Below are 15,786 nucleotides of genomic sequence, written 5' to 3' on the forward strand. Positions count from 1 at the left end.
CTCAATCCCAGCAACATGCCTTCCAAAGAGGAAGCAGAGTCTGGGGACTTGGGGGTGGACTCCCCTATCTCTGAAGTGGAGGTCACTGAGGTGCTTAAAAAGCTCCTTAGTGGCTGGGCCCCGGGGGTGGATGAGATCCACCTGGAGTTCCTCAAGACTCTGGATGTTGTAGGGTTGTCCTGGTTGACATGCATCTGCAGAATCGCGTGGACATCAGGGGCAGTGCCTCTGGACTGGCAGACCGAGGTGGTGGTCCCCCTCTTCAAGAAGGGAGACCGGAGGGTGTGTTCCAACTATAGAGTGATCATACTCCTCAGCCCCCCTGGTAAGGTCTATTCGGGGGTACTGGAGAGGAGGGTCCGCCAGATTGTCGAACCTCAGATTCAGGAGGAGCAGTATGATTTTCGCCCTGGCCATGGAACAGTGGACCAGCTCTATACTCTCGGCATGTGAATTTGCCCAACCAGTCTATATGTGTTTTGTGGACTTGGAGAAGGCATTCGACCGTGTCCCTCTGGGAGTCCTGTGGGGAGTGCTCCAGGAGTATGGGGTGCTGGGTTTCCTTATAAGGGTTATTCGTCCCTGTATGACCGGTTTCAGAGCTTGGTCCACATTGTCGGCAATAAGTCAGACTCCTTTCCAGTGAGGGTTGGTCTCTGCCAGGGCTGCCCTTTGTCACCGATTCTGTTCATAACTTTTATGGACAGAATTTCTAGGCGCAGCCAAGGCGTTGAGGGTGTCCAGTTCTGTGACCTCAGGATTAGGTCTCTGCTTTTTGCAGATGATGTGGTTCTGTTGGCTTCATCGGACCGTGACCTTCGACTCTGGAACAGTTCACAGCTGAGTGTGAAGCAGCCGAGATGAAAATCAGCACCTCCAAATCCGAGACCTTGGACCCCTGCAGAGGGTAGAATGCTCTCTCTGGGTTGGAGATGGGGTCTTCCCCCAAGTGGAGCAGTTTAAGTGTCTCGAGGTCTTGTTCACGAGTGAGGGAAGGATGGAACGGGAGATTGGCAGGCAGATCGGTACGGCATCAGCAGTGATGCGGGCGCTGCTTCAGTCTGTCATGGTGAAGAAGGAGCTGAGCCAAAGGGCAAAGGGCTACGTTCCTACCCTCACTTATGGTCATAAGCTGTGGGTAGTGACTGAAAGGACGAGGTTGTGAATACAAGCAATTGAAATGAGTTTCCTCCGCAGGGTCGTTGGGCTCTCCCTTATAGATAACGTGAGGAACTCGGTCATTCGGGAGAGACTCATAGTAGAGCCGCTGCTCCTCTGCATCGAGAGGAGCCAGATGAGGTGGCTCGGGCATCTGGTCAGGATGCCTCCTGGACGCCTCCCTAGTGAGGTGTTTCAGGTATGTCCCACTGGAAGGAGGCCCTGGGGAAGACCCAGGACATGCTGGAGAGACTATGTCTCTCGGCTGGCCTGGGAACGCCTCAGGATTCTCCCGGTAGGAGCTGGACGAAGTGGCTGGGGAGAGGGAAGTCTGGGTTTCCCTGCTTAGACTGCTGTCCCCACAACCCGACCTGGAAAAGCAGTGGGAGATGGATGGATGGATGGATGGATGGATAATAATAATAATGTGCCTTACACATTTCTATAAAGTGCTGTACTCTCTCAAATTAAAGGGATTCGGACGTTTTAGCCTAGTTCTGTGAGTTTGTGTCATTCAAGTGGTTACAAGAAGGAACACTAATCTATAAAATAACCACTTTCACAAAACTTATAAAGTCATTTTTTTAGCTAACAGTTCACACACACGCCTTCCAACACTTGCCATAGGTCTGCCTGTCGCAGTGTACACACTGCCCAGTATTATGGTTACTATGCAGCGAAGGAGCAGCTGACACTGTTTTCTTTTCAACGGCAAACAGAAACGGAAGCTTGTCAAAGTTGCATTTTCATTTATTTTTCCATAAACGTTTCTTGCAAGTTTAACATTATTTCATTCTTTCTTTTGCAGTGATTTTTCCAACAATGCATATATCGTGTTTATGTCACGTCAGAGTAATTACAAAATCACCAGAAATGGGAGTTCCACTGTATTTCATATTGCAGTATTTCAACCCGTATATTATATATGCTTCCTTCACTGATAGATGAACTTTTGAATGTAGACTTGAGTTGAAGGATTGCATTTGCAAAACAGAAGGTGTTAACTGGCGCTAATTTGAGCATGATATTATGACACACATGCACACAATTCTTTCACAAAATCTTTCAGTACTTGCAAGTTTCACATTTGCATTCGTGTGTGCGATATTTATGCATGTGAAGTGTTAAAACTTGCAGATTTGTATTTTTCCTGTTGTGTTTTATTGCCTTTTTTTGTTTTGACATGGATGTGGCACCATGTTGGACTGTTTTGTCAATGAACATATATTTACATATAGAATAACTGTGTTCTCAATATTCAGTTTGATTTGGATTGATTCATTTTTGGTACTGGACACAGTGTCATGAATGTCCAGTAATCAGAAAGGACTAGGCATATTTCCTCTAATTCTGTATATCAACAATGTAAGTAGTGCGTAAGTGAATTATTGTAATTATTTTGCTAGATCCTTTAGTTAAATTTTCTTTTTCAGCAGTAACTCCCTAGATTAACATTTATAATCTGGGATACTTTGTATTTGTTCACTTTTGTTACAAAACCAGCGCGGTGACGTAGTGCACCCGCTAGCCCATATTCGTATAAGGCTATCAACCATTTTTCTTATTTCAGTTATGACAAAATGTGATGTTTTCTATAGACCGTGCACATTTATACTAAAAAACACGTAGTAGTTGGGATTATTAATAGTCATGCGTCTGGTCAACTAAAGTTTGATTACTATGTGTACAGTATAATAATCTATACCACAAGTGTGTCTGCTGGGGTGTGGCATGAGGAAATGGTGTCCTGTAGTTGTGTTCTGTGTATACAGCAACTCTGGATATAACGGACTTTGGATATAACGGGCTGTTTTGTCAGGTCCCTTGAAGTCTGTTATAATGGGATTTTACTGTATTTTACAACAATATTATGATAACACGTTAAGTTAATATGGATTGTATATTATATTGATAGTTTGATTTGGATATGATTTGGATAAAATGCATAAGAGTCATATGTTATTTTTAATATAGTTTTTGATATGGGAGGTTTCGGGAATAAACAAAACCATTGAGTTTTTGCCAAGAGCCCACTAGGGGCAGTATTTAGTGATGGTTCAGGCAGTGCCTGGCCACATCTCTGAGTAGAGCATAATGTAGAGCGTGAAGCTGTCTGCCAAGCCCCTGAATGTCCAGCCAATACCCTTTAAGGTGTTGTGGTCTCCGCAGTGGGGGGAGAAGCTGTGTGGGGCCCTGGTGGCTGTGTATCGCAGAGTTATTCCAGGTGGCGCTGGGGAATGTGTGTGAGCTCATGCTGGCTTTAGGCTCAATGAATGTGGCACAAAGGCAGTCTGAAGGCTCCTGCATATTCTGTGTTCTTGTCCGCAGGGTTTTCTAGCAGAGAGCTTTGTGGAGCTGGACCACCCCCCCAGTAAGTTACAACTCTGCTATGCCGAAAGTGAGGGGCTTCGTTCCTCCATTACACTACTTAGATTAAAAGAGCATTTTCCTCTTGATTGCTGTCCCCTCATTTGCTGTCCCTCTCCTGATAACACCCTCACTTATTTCAGATAAACATTTTACAGCTTAAAAAGGAGAAAACTGAACACATTTAGAGATTAATTATCACATTGTCTTTCTTTTGCGGAACAACACAGCTCAGGTCTTTAACATACCCCCATGCCTCTGTGTTACTCATCAGCCAGCTGTGTTCCATCACACTGTAGTCTTCAGGCAGAGGTCTGCATACAGCAGTCACACTGTGGTCTGCACACAGCGGTCTACAGGCAGTGATCTGCACGTGGCAGTCACACTATAGTCTGCAGGCAACAATCTTCACATAGCAGTCTGCACACAGCAGTCTACGTGCTGTGGTTACACTGTGGTCGGTGCACAGCAGTCATGCAGTGCTCCACACATGTACCTCTGTCCTTCCTCTGCTCTCTTCAGATCTACAATCTCCTCTGTTAGCATTTTTCCTCTGTCTCCTCCCCCCTCAGCCTCACAGCTCAGAGTGAGAATCCCTCTTTGTTTGCCATGACATTCATCTGTGTCACTTGCAAGCTCATTAAATGACACTTCCTTCATAAATCATTATTTGCTGTAGTGTTTTCCCAGCTCATGGGGACAGCAACAGAGCTTAATGTACTTTCTTTCATTATATGTCTTTTAAAAACATTTTGCGTTTTGTGTATGTCATCCTTTTCATTGTAACACATGTATTCCCACTCTGGCCTTTGTCTTCCTCTTCATGGATTTTATGTGAGGTTCAACTCTGTTGATGTGTTTCTTATGTTTGTCTGGCAGCCCCTAAAGTTCTGACTGTCCTACGGAGCGTGTCTGCTGTCAGAATAACGCCCCTGAGGGAGATGAAGAGCTGCCCGGACTTGATGCCTGCTGCAGGTGTGTTGTATGACCACACAAAGTCCCCAGTGAGCTGATTTGCCAGGGATGCTTCACTCGTGAAGCAGCCAATCTGTGTGATGTGACTCTCTTTGAGCTAACTGCAGCTTTCTCAATGGGTTCCTCTAACGTATTCACATCACTCTAAATTTCATTTATTCATCACTGTGATTCTTTTAATGGGGCTTCCTTTTGTCCCTGAAATGCTTCTCGTTAGCAGCCTTTGTTTGATAGCAACTTGAATTATTGGTTAATGATGCAGATTTGTGTATGACAGCAGGGTAACCTGGGAGCTGCAGGGGGTGCTGGGGTAACCTGAGCTGCCTTAGCTGGGGCGGTATAGAGTGACCTGAGTTGCCCACTGGGGAGTGTGGGGAATACATGTGTTGCCTGGTGGGGAGTGTGGGGCAACCATAGTTGCCTGGTGGGGGCCTAGGAGAGTGTGGGGAAACCTCAGCTGCTGGGGGAGGGGGTAGTCTGGGTACTCTGAGCTGCCCAAGGGGCTGCCAGGGGCAGTATTGGCTAATGCTCTACTTCACATTCTGCAGGGACGGACTCTTCCAGGTTGTGCAAGGGCAGGGGCGCTGTTACCCTTCGCGCCACCCTTGTTCACATCGATGATGACGATGGCAGTGACGAGCAGCAGCAGCCCGCTGTGGGTGAGTACGTGACAGCGATGTTATAGGTGCAGAATAGTAGTATGAGAGATCTTTATGATCAAACTTCCACATTTTTATATTTTTGCATCAATAGGTTATATTTTAATTTAAGGCATGTATCTTTCAGTATTTTCTGATTTGTCTGAATAGGGGTAATCTGTCTGTGCATTACTGCCTCATTTTCCATCTAGTTATCAAACTAATGGTTTGCTAGAAGTGGCAGTACCAGGCTTTAAAGTAAAATTTCATTTTTGCTGGACGGCTGGACTGTGTAGCGGTAATCCTGTTTGTCAGAAAACATGTTTTTCAGTTTCCAAGTTTAGCTGGTTAACCGGCTCCCTGAATGTTTACTAGCAGCTCTGGCAATCTAGCAAGTTAGTGAAAAGAGCCTCTTGTTTGTGCCGGCCCACGGCGTTGTTCTGCAAATCAGTCCTGAATATGGACGCATGTGTGGCATTCGGAGCATCAGCGGCACGTTGGAGGTGGGCCAGCCCTCTCTGGGTCCGCGGTGCTGTGCTTCTGCCACTGCACCCGAATAGTGGGGCTGGGGAACAAAGGCTCATTGCTTTCTCATCAATAGGGACCCTGTTTTGATTGCAAAGTTCACAGATTGTGAGAGAATCTTGCTTCTCGGCAAGTGAGCAGACCGAGCCAACATTGAACTTCATAAGAAGAATTTTGACTGTGTGCAGCCACCAGCAGCTTACTGTATCAAGATTTAACACTTTTTCCCTTCTTCTCTGTTATTGGCAAATGCGTGGCATGGAAATCAAAGAAATTCATAATCCACGATTCAGGGGAAGGTACTTTCACAGGTTTGTAAAGGCGTCTGGGCCCCGTTCAGCCCCATTGAGCGTTAACTGTTTACTCTGTTTACTTTAGATGGCTGGCTTGATGACTCTTATGGGGAAAGTGCTGGAAGGTACTCCGATAGTCCTAGACTGAATGAAGCCAGAAGTGGAAAGACACAGTCACAGGTAAGACAAGATATGCACTCCTACTACCGGAAGAACATGTAGTGTTCCATGATTTGTTTTTGTCTTTCTAAATCCATATCCAAAAAAAATTAATTACTGATCATTTTTTCAAAATGTTTCCATTAAGATGAAGAACCCAGGACATGCACAGTGTAATGTGTAAGGAGAACAATAGATCTGTAATGCTTAAATAAAAGAAACGTAAAACATTTCAAAAGGCAGCGAGAGCATATGTATAATGGAGAAACTAACATCAGAGGAGGATGAGTGATGCACTGGTTACTGGCTGATATTAATGGTTTGCAGCCTCACGATCGTCATGCCAAAGCAGGGTTTATACTGAGAGTGTACTGCACACTCTAATACAGATCAATATGCAGAGAGAGATGTTCAACACTGTCATAGGGCTAATTATGAGGCCCAAGTCCTGTATCTGCCTTTGTATTTCTCCTTGAAATAAGCAGACAGACACTGAGCTGCCATTTGAGTTACATATTGCACTCATTGAACAATAAATTTAGTTTCTGTTCCTGAGAGAAGGAAACTCACTGTTTGAGGGGATGTCTAGAAGAGGCTGGATTTGATGTCCTCCCTGTCCTTAGGTGGTTACTCCTGTGAGTGCTCAAGCCCTGCCTTCCTCATCAGAACAGCTCATTGTTCCTGCATCGAGCAGAAAGACATCCTCTGCATACCCATCTACCACCATTGTCAACCCCACCATTGTGCTTCTACAGCACAACAGAGGTGAGGCGCCCTTTGTGGTGGCATCTATCGTGTAGGTACCGTAACCCAGGTGCAGTACCGTGTCCTGAAAGAACTGGACAGGGAGTCACAAAAATATATTGAAAGATAAATGAATGCAAAGCTTCATGAAGTGAGGAAATCACTACGTAAGCAAAGAGAGGAGGATGCAGAGCAGTCTCCATCCTCCCTGTGAAATGATCCTGCACTCCTCACTCCCCTCTGACCACAATTATCGATTTGGTGAGCCGAGCTCCCATGTCTAGCCAAAGCTGGTCAATGAAAATTGACTCGTGGGAGACATTTGAGCATGGAATTTGCTTGTAAATTTGTGGCTGCTGTATATATTTATCCATTAATGCCATCTTCCTGTTTTGTGGGTGGCAGCTGGCTGTATCTGAGTTATGAATGAGCTTCGGCTTGATTAGAGTGTAGCGATGGTGTGAAAGAGGAGCTGACCTTAGGAAAAGATGCAGGAAGGCAGTGACAGTCTGGAGGAAGCTGGTACCTTTGATGGAAGCATGAACTTCAGTGCTGGGTGACTTTGATGGCAGTACTGTGGGGTCCTAGGCTAAAATGGTCAGCAGCCTGCTTTATGGGGCTGGTCCACTGTGAATGAACAGCTCATAGCAAAAGGCAGCAAGGGCAAATGCAGAGGTGCGTGTGCTGTGCCAGTACTGTGATTAAAGATGGCTGTATATTTCAAACGATGTCTCGACACAGTGAAATCAAGCATGTCAGCAAAAACAATGTCGCCGCCTTGTTTGTTCTATGTTCATGGGACAATTCTAGAGGATGCAGAATGTTTTCAATGCAGCAGACACACATACCGAGCGCAACGTATCGTGGTGAGTGTGTGAGTTATTAAAATAAACGGGATGACGGCTCTTTAAAATGGAAGTTGCTCTCTTTAGTAACAGCCACTATTGATTAGTAGTGGCACAGACAGGGAAGCCAAAAATATAAACTCTCACTGTTGCACTCTAACAAAATAAAACATTTCACGGATACAACATTTACTATCAACAGAAATGCACTAATACACATATTAATTTATGATATTTAACGGTGCGCATGGTGCAGTGTAATGCATGCCGGTAACTGCATAAAGAGTCCTGCTGACCAACCCTGCAGCATAAATTGTGTCAGCCAATTATGGACAGTCAATGGAATCAGAACAAATGAAAAAGTTTGCCTCAGGTGCTCTGCATAGGCAGTACTCCAAAACAGTGGTCACCATTCATGCAACATTGTATTGCCAAAATAACAACGATTCTGTCAATTTTCGTCTGAAGTACACAACTAGCTTAACACAGGGACTGACAGAAGGGTTTTCAGGTGTATTCCTCAGGGCTGGGGCTACTTCGTATTCTGCTCGGGAAAGAACGAAATGCAGTGCAATGTGTTACCATTCCCACCGCACTCCTGCCCCACCGTGCAGAGGAAGGTGCTCGTCACATGGTTTCCTGTTCTATATGGCCCTGCTAAACATCACGTTTACTTCTTGAACAAGAAACCACTCCACTCGCCATAAGATGAATGTTGCTGTATAATATTGATATTTTCCTGGAATGGAAAAAAATTGATTCCTGATGACTCTTCCGGTTTATGATCTAAAGGACATGGGGTGTAACAGTGCCATGCACTGTCTGCATTGAGTGCCTTTACTGCTGCCGTTTGCGTCATGTTCCTTTACAGCTGCAGTGTCATATACCTTTACTGCTGCCATCTGTGTTCTGTACTTTTACCACTGCTGTCTGCGTTGTGTACCTTTACATCTGCCATCTATGTTGTGTACCTTTATCTCTGCCTTCTGTATTGTGCAACTTTACGGCTGCAGTTTCCATAATATACCTTTACGACTGCTCAGTGTGTCGTGTACCATTACTGCTGTCGTTTGCGTCGTGTATGTTTACCACTGCCGTCTACATCTTGTTTGTCTGCATCGTGTACTTTTACGGCTGCCACCTGCATCATGTACTTTTACCGCTGCTGTCTGCGTTGTGTACCTTTATGGCTGATGTCTGCATCATGTGCTTTTACCGCTGCCATCTGCCTCATGTACCTTTACAGCTGCCATCTATATTGTTTACCTTTATGGTTGCCGGCTACGTTGTGTACCTTTACGGCTGCTGTCTGCGTTGTGTACTTTTACACTGTTGTCCGTATATCACCATGATTGTTGTCATGTTTGTTTTGTCTTGTTTGACCTTTGTTCTTCTCTTGCCACAGAACAACAAAAGCGTGTAAATATTCTGGAAGGTACGCAGTGAAGGTCTGGTAAACAGCTCCCTGAGCGTGTACCTGCTGGCTTACCTCCTTTGTACAAAAGCTTGCCTTCAGCAAACACATTCTCTCCTGGCAGGATTCAGAATATGCTAGCATAAACCTCAGCACAAACAGTTAATGTCAGAATAAAGGCTATAATCCTCAGTAGTGATAGGGTTACAGCCTCAGCATCCTCCTGCAGTCTGAGGCGTCTGGGTGCTGTCCCATCGACCTTTTGCTTTGTCCTGTGAAGACAATATGAGACACAGTTCCAGTTAGCAGCAGGATCTGAGCTGTAACTGTTCCTCATAAATCACATGAACACAAAACAATGCCTCTCATATCCTCCAGCAGGAAGTAGAGAAACAGTGAGGGGTGGGCATTTGGTGACAGTGACCTGCTTCCTGTCTGAGGATAGAGTGTATCCATCATTTATTTGAGAGAACGAGCCTTTGGCTGAACATATAAAGGGATCTGTACTGTATTCAGTGCTGTAAACCATATGTCCAGCTTTCTACAGTATAATGTCTTTTTGGAATCCGTTTGGGATGCAAGGGGGATAATAAATATGGAAAACAAGGTTTCATATTATATTATTATATTCAGGATATTTAACTTTTATTAAATTGAAAGTTTATTTCCTGTTCAGAATTCACTTGCAGAGTTGAAACCATGTTGTGTTGTGCGTAGTGGACAGGGAGCTGGGTGGGGCTGTGATGAGGCCCCTGGCATGACTATTGACTACAGTGAGTCAGGATTTCAGTATAATTGGAGTGAAAGTAAATTCTGCTTACTGCTGCATCTAAAAGCAAACAGAGACTGTCCCCTACAGGCCACTGGAGCAAAAACACAGGTTTGGTCTCCAAACTCACTAATTCCACTGTTTCAGACTTAAAAAGTATTTTGTGCCGCTTGTTATATGAAAGGAATATACACAGAATGTGTTTGCTCTAGGGATTATATGGTGTAATGTGTTCTCTGTGATTCATGTGTCATCCAGCACCTTTTATGTGCATCCAGCATGGTCTGCATGAAGTTCAGCCTATAAAATGGTAGTACTCAGTATTTTATTATTGCACTATTTTGGCACAAACATCAATACTTCTTTCTGTTGTGTGTACCACAGTCATGTTTATGCCTTACTTTGATTGTCTACTGTACATTTTTGTGTTAAATGTAAAAATGTCATCTCCCTCTTCAGAAAAGTGGCAGCTTTGTGTTTGATGTATTGAAGTTGGATGTTTTGTGTTGCTTTCCCTAATATAGTTCACATAGTACATTAACATGAGGACACCGAACACCCATGTGCTGTCAGTGCCGCTAAACCCAGACAAAAGCAGACAGGAGGTCCAGGCGCAGTTAGACATAATTTCTCCTACGTGTCACTTTCACTACTGGTTAATATCATTTCAGTGGCACAGATGTGACGTTGCAGACGAATGTCAATGATAATTATACCTCATAAAAAAGAAGCCTTAATAGCGTTCCTCCATTCCTCTCTATAAGGGGGGGTGTTGGCAACACAGGTGACAGGGATGTCACAGAAACCTGTCATTCTCTCTGTTCATGTCCTGTGACAGGGTCACCTTGATGATGGCAGGCTATGTGCTGCATCCTGCACTTTTTTTGGGTTCTTTAGTTCCAGCTAGTAGGAGCAGCTGCTGCTCAATGTGCCTCATATGTAAAGCTGTGGTACATTTTTAGTGGGACTTTTAACATATACTAATGCGACTAGCGGCTCCTTACGAGGGTTGTGAACACTGCTGTGCTGTTAGTTGAAGTGCAGTTTTATTCTCAGTGATTCGCATGACGATGGAAGGTGATGTGGTTTTGCTCGCATGCCTGTGTTTGACCGTCTTGCATCACCAGTTTATTGCTCTGGGAGGAGTGACCACACTGACAGGCTACCGACAGGGGGCACTGTCCAGTTCTGCTGACGATTGAGGGTGTCCTCATCGTGGAGTCCGTGAAGTACAGTATGCTGCCAGGGGCATGTTTATAAAAATAAAAACACACACTACATGGGACAGTGCACTCATGCCATGGTCAAAGGTTATGAACGGTGACATCTGTGGGACGTGCTGCTGAGTGACACAGAGCCTTGACCCCCATTGTCATTTTGGAGCCCTGGTTGTTCGTTTGATGGTAAGGTGGCATGTGTAGTGGCTGCTGGAAAGATGGTCTGAAAGGGTGCATCTGTGTCACTGTAAGACCAGAACAGCACTGGTGTGTAGCACACACCGATTTTATGAAACAGGGTCTAATCAATATGGATGAACTTGAAGCTAGAAATTTAGACTTAATGATTTCATTAATGTAATTTATTCAGCGCTACTTTTTTGATTTTGTTAAACGTCAGTGCTGTCCAAGGTACCTCTATGGTGGAAACCTCATATTCATGCTGCTAGGTAGTTCAAACAGCCTGTAATCAGCCTGAGTTTCACTTCCTAGATCCACCACCAGAGGGCCACAGTGAGCTTGGCATAGCAGCTACACCCCCTTCAGCTCCCACTGACGTCCTTCCAATGGATGGCAAGAGGATGAGACTTTCAATGCAGGGGTCCAACAGCGGGCTTCTGAATGACAACAGCACCCCCATTAGGGTAAGAAGTCAGTGAGAGGCAGCCACCGTCTTGTCTGCATTAGGAAGCCCAGATGGGGCATAAAATGAACCCATAGGTATTAATGGTTAACACCTGCAATAAGTTAAAAGTCATCTCTGGCTTTAGAAAATAGTTTCTGCCCTCAACCTGGCTGGGTTTTAGTTGTTCCCAGTGACTCCTGCTTCACCTTATTCTTGTATACTGCTGTCTTAGAAATTTTGAACCCCGAAGCAACCTGCTGCTCAGTGTAGCCTTCTGCCAGCAGAACCATAATTAAACCAGAATTTAAAAATGCAGATATGTTTTAAAATATAGAGTGGTCTCTTAATTTTTTCCACGACTGTATCTGACATTTAGGTGACTGTTGATCCAAAAACTACACTGTACATAGATAACCGGAATGAACACTTAAAATGACAAGTAAAAGGACTTCCGGTCTGCTGATGGAGTGAATAGAAGTGTGGTGATCGAGCTCTCCCGAAATATTTATAGTTATCCCACCAATTACCTTGTCAAGTCGACTAGTTTCAGACATAAAGGTAGATGAGTGGGAGAAGAAAGGGCCAGAAAGGGGAGATAAATATGTCAAAACCTCAAGAAAAAAGCGCTACGGTAGTGAAAGCTAACAATACCGGGCCTGATCATGTTAACATTACCCCGCTTACCGCCGAACCCGGGGAATTAATTAACGTGATAAAGGAGCTGAAAACGGACCTTAAACAAGACAATGAAAGCTTAAGAAATTAATCATCTGGGTCAAGAAATTAACAGCAAACTCGATAACATAGTAGCGGATATGCAATGCCTGAAGGAGCGAGTCGGAGAAGCAGAGACCTGGGTGGAACATGCAGAGAGTTGGGCATCCAAGGCAATGGAAATTCTCTGTACCTGCTTGGAGCAGCAGCAGGCCCTGCAGTTGAAATTAACTGATTCAGTGATTTGGAGTCGCGGTCCAGAAGGAATAATATTCGGGTTTTTGGAGTTGCTGAGGGCAAGGAGGGCCACTCGGTACAACAGTTTATTGATAACCTTCTGTGGAGAGAACTGCATCTTCCTCAGGACCTCGACTTAAAGATACAGCAGGCACATCGATCTTTGGCGCAGAGACCTCACCCCAAAGCCCCTCCTAGACCTATTATTATTAATTTCCTGGAGTTTACAGCTAAATAAATGATACTGAGAGAGGTTTAGAAGAAAAAGAAAATACAGCTGGGCATTAGATCGCTGTACTTTGATCATGATTATGCATCGGAGATTGTAAGGAAGCGCAAGGAATATAACGGCATTAAGAAGATTTTAAAGGAGAAAAGGATTCGTTTCCAAACACCGTTCCCTAACATGCGGATTCTTTGGGACACCTGCATCACAACATACTCCAGTGCACAAGAGGTGCTAAGGGAGCTGAGAAGGCGCGGGTACCAGGAGGCGCATGAGGGAGAGAGCAAGGAGAGACGACTTTGGGAGCTACTGGGATGGCTACAGGTTAGCGGTAACCATGACAGGCTCGGCGACGGCTAAGAGAGCAAGGGTCAAACTACTGGAGTTTCAGAGGAAACATGCAGAATAGACATTTACGGGAATTTAAATACCATGATCTAGTGAGACTAGGCCTGTTTTGTTAATTAAATATTCGGGAGAGTCAATTCATCCATACATCGGGATACGTTGGACTAACAGGATGAGAACGCGTGTGGCTTCAAGCCCGGCAGTCATCCTTATTACCGGGCCCTCTCCTTACGAGAGGTATTACCCTCAGCTCACCAACGGGACCACGTTTGAGGTGGAGCATGGATCTCCACCCTGTTTGGAAGTCCCCCCTGTTTGAATATTTTCTGTGCCATGTATGGCAGGATCACATGACTTGAAGCTAGCTTCTTTAAATGTGAATGGCTTGAGTAACCTAGTCAAAAGGAGTAAGGTGTTGGCAAAGCTTAAAAAGGATAAGATGCAGGTCTCATTCCTACAGGAGACACATGTCAAAACAAGAACACGATAAATTTAAACGATTCGGTTATTTAAATTCCTTTTTTAGTTCTTGTAAAAACAGTTGAAAGAGGGGTGTGGCTATTCTAATTGTTAAATACTCTGAACTTTGAATTAATCAAGGACACGCGAGACAAAGAAGGCAGGTTTGTATTAGTCAAAGGAAGGATCGATAATGTTCTTGTCACGTTTGTTAACGTATATGTCCCGCCAGAGAGTGATAGCAAATTCCTTAAGTTGTTATTTGATGTAATAATTTCAGAGGGTGAAGGAATCTTTGTCTGTGCTGGGGATTGGAATATGGCTTTGAATCACGCTTTAGACACAACAAGTCTGAAAAAACATAATACTCTAAGATCAAAAGATCTGAACATGTATATTAAGGAGACAGGACTGTATGACGTTTGGAGGAATTTGCATACACAATACAGAAATTTTACTCACTACTCAGCCTCCCATAAAGTGCACTCTAGGATAGATTATTTTCTGTTGAATGAATGTGTGGGACACAGTCAAAGCAGTAATGAGAGGGAAATTGATTTCAAGAACCGCTTATTTAAAGGAGATAAGGAGGACAAAATATGAACAGCTAGAAAAAACATTGAGAGATTTAGAGAAACAACAACACATTGACAGAGACACATATCTGTTAAACCAAATAAAGGAGGTCAAAAAACAATTAGATTCTATTTTTAACGATGAATTAGAAAAAAAATGAGATATGTAAAACAAACTTATTATGAATCAGGCCCGAAAGCAATGAAGATTCTAGCCAGATGTCTTAGAACGCAACAAATAAATAGCTCAATAAACAAAATTAGAGACCCCCAAACCAATAAATTCCCTATGAGATAAAATCTTTAAAGTCTATTATGAAACCCTGTATTCATAGCCAACGACTCTGGATGGAGACAGCATTGGAAAATATCTGTCATTACTTGACCTGCCATCCATAGGAACGATACATAATGATAATTTATGCTCCCCCATCACCAGGAAAGAATTAGACAAGGCAATAAGTAGATTACAGTCTAATAAGTGTCCAGGGAGTGATGGCTTCCTGAGTGAGTGGTATAAAATCTTCAAAGAGGATCTAGCAGCAGTGTTGCTTGATTCCTTGAATTGGACCCTCAGCAAGGCTGTGATACCTTCATCATAGAGAGAAGCTGTGATTTCAGTTCTGCCTAAAGAAAGCAAGAATAGAGAATGCTGCAAATCTTACCGGCCTATCTCCATGCTGAATGTTGATTATAAGTTGTTCACATCCATTATTTCAAAAAGGATTGAACAATTTCTCCCTGAGTTAATAGATGAAGACCAGACCGGGTTCCTTAAAGGAAGGCAAATACAAGACAATATTACGTGTACCTTGCACATCATAGAACAGGCTAATAAACAACGACTGAGTGCAGCCCTGGTCAGTCTTGACGTTGAAAAAGCATTCGATAGGGTTCGCTGGACCTTTCTATACGGAGTACCAGAGCGGATGGGTTTTAATGACCAAATTATTAAATCTCTGTATTGCAACCCGTCTGCTAGAATTAAGATTAATGAGCACCTGACCGAGAGTTTTAAACTGCATAGAGGAACATGACAAGGTTGTTGTCTTAGTCCCACACTTTTCACAATATATATAGAGCCTTTGGCTCAAGCTATTAGACAAAATGAAGAATTGGAAGGAATTCATATAGCAAACGACAATCACAAAATTGGGCTCTTTGCAGATGATATAATAGCCTACGTTCAGAACCCGGACCATACTCTTCCCAAATTTACAGCGCCCTCCACAATTATTGGCACCCCTTGTAAATATTTGTAAAAAGAGTTCGAAAAAAATCCACCTTTTGGTGAAGCAGCTTCATGCCACATTGAAATACTGAGAAAAATCCAACCTTTCATTGACATAAATTTATTCCATGGAAAAAAAATCCTTCATCAAGAAATAATTATCTTTAACAAACACTCATGTGCCACGATTATTAGCAGTATAACAGCACTGAGTCTTCTCCTATAACATTTTATAAGGTTGGAGAATACCAAGCACGGCATCTAAGT

At 43.7% G+C, this 15,786-nt stretch overlaps 1 protein-coding gene across 11 annotated transcripts in view; it reads left to right on the forward strand.

Moving 5' to 3' along the window:
* The window catches only part of LOC125739176 (sorbin and SH3 domain-containing protein 1), a 78,584-nt gene that overhangs the window by 18,312 nt on the left and 44,486 nt on the right, over positions 1 to 15,786 (forward strand). For 10 of the 11 annotated variants that reach the window (XR_007397084.1, XM_049009023.1, XM_049009022.1 and 7 more), the window contains exons 2-8: positions 3,487 to 3,529; positions 4,405 to 4,500; positions 5,049 to 5,159; positions 6,042 to 6,136; positions 6,739 to 6,880; positions 9,110 to 9,139; positions 11,597 to 11,748. Coding sequence is in view for 10 of the 11 variants with exons in the window: in XM_049009023.1 (XP_048864980.1) it covers positions 3,487 to 3,529; positions 4,405 to 4,500; positions 5,049 to 5,159; positions 6,042 to 6,136; positions 6,739 to 6,880; positions 9,110 to 9,139; positions 11,597 to 11,748 (669 nt within the window). In the remaining variant the exon portion in view is untranslated. The remainder of the gene's footprint in view (positions 1 to 3,486; positions 3,530 to 4,404; positions 4,501 to 5,048; positions 5,160 to 6,041; positions 6,137 to 6,738; positions 6,881 to 9,109; positions 9,140 to 11,596; positions 11,749 to 15,786) is intronic. The other variant, XM_049009020.1, reaches the window with a different exon arrangement.

Source organism: Brienomyrus brachyistius, chromosome 3, assembly GCF_023856365.1.
Source record: "Brienomyrus brachyistius isolate T26 chromosome 3, BBRACH_0.4, whole genome shotgun sequence".
NCBI classification, from domain to species: Eukaryota; Metazoa; Chordata; class Actinopteri; order Osteoglossiformes; family Mormyridae; genus Brienomyrus; species Brienomyrus brachyistius.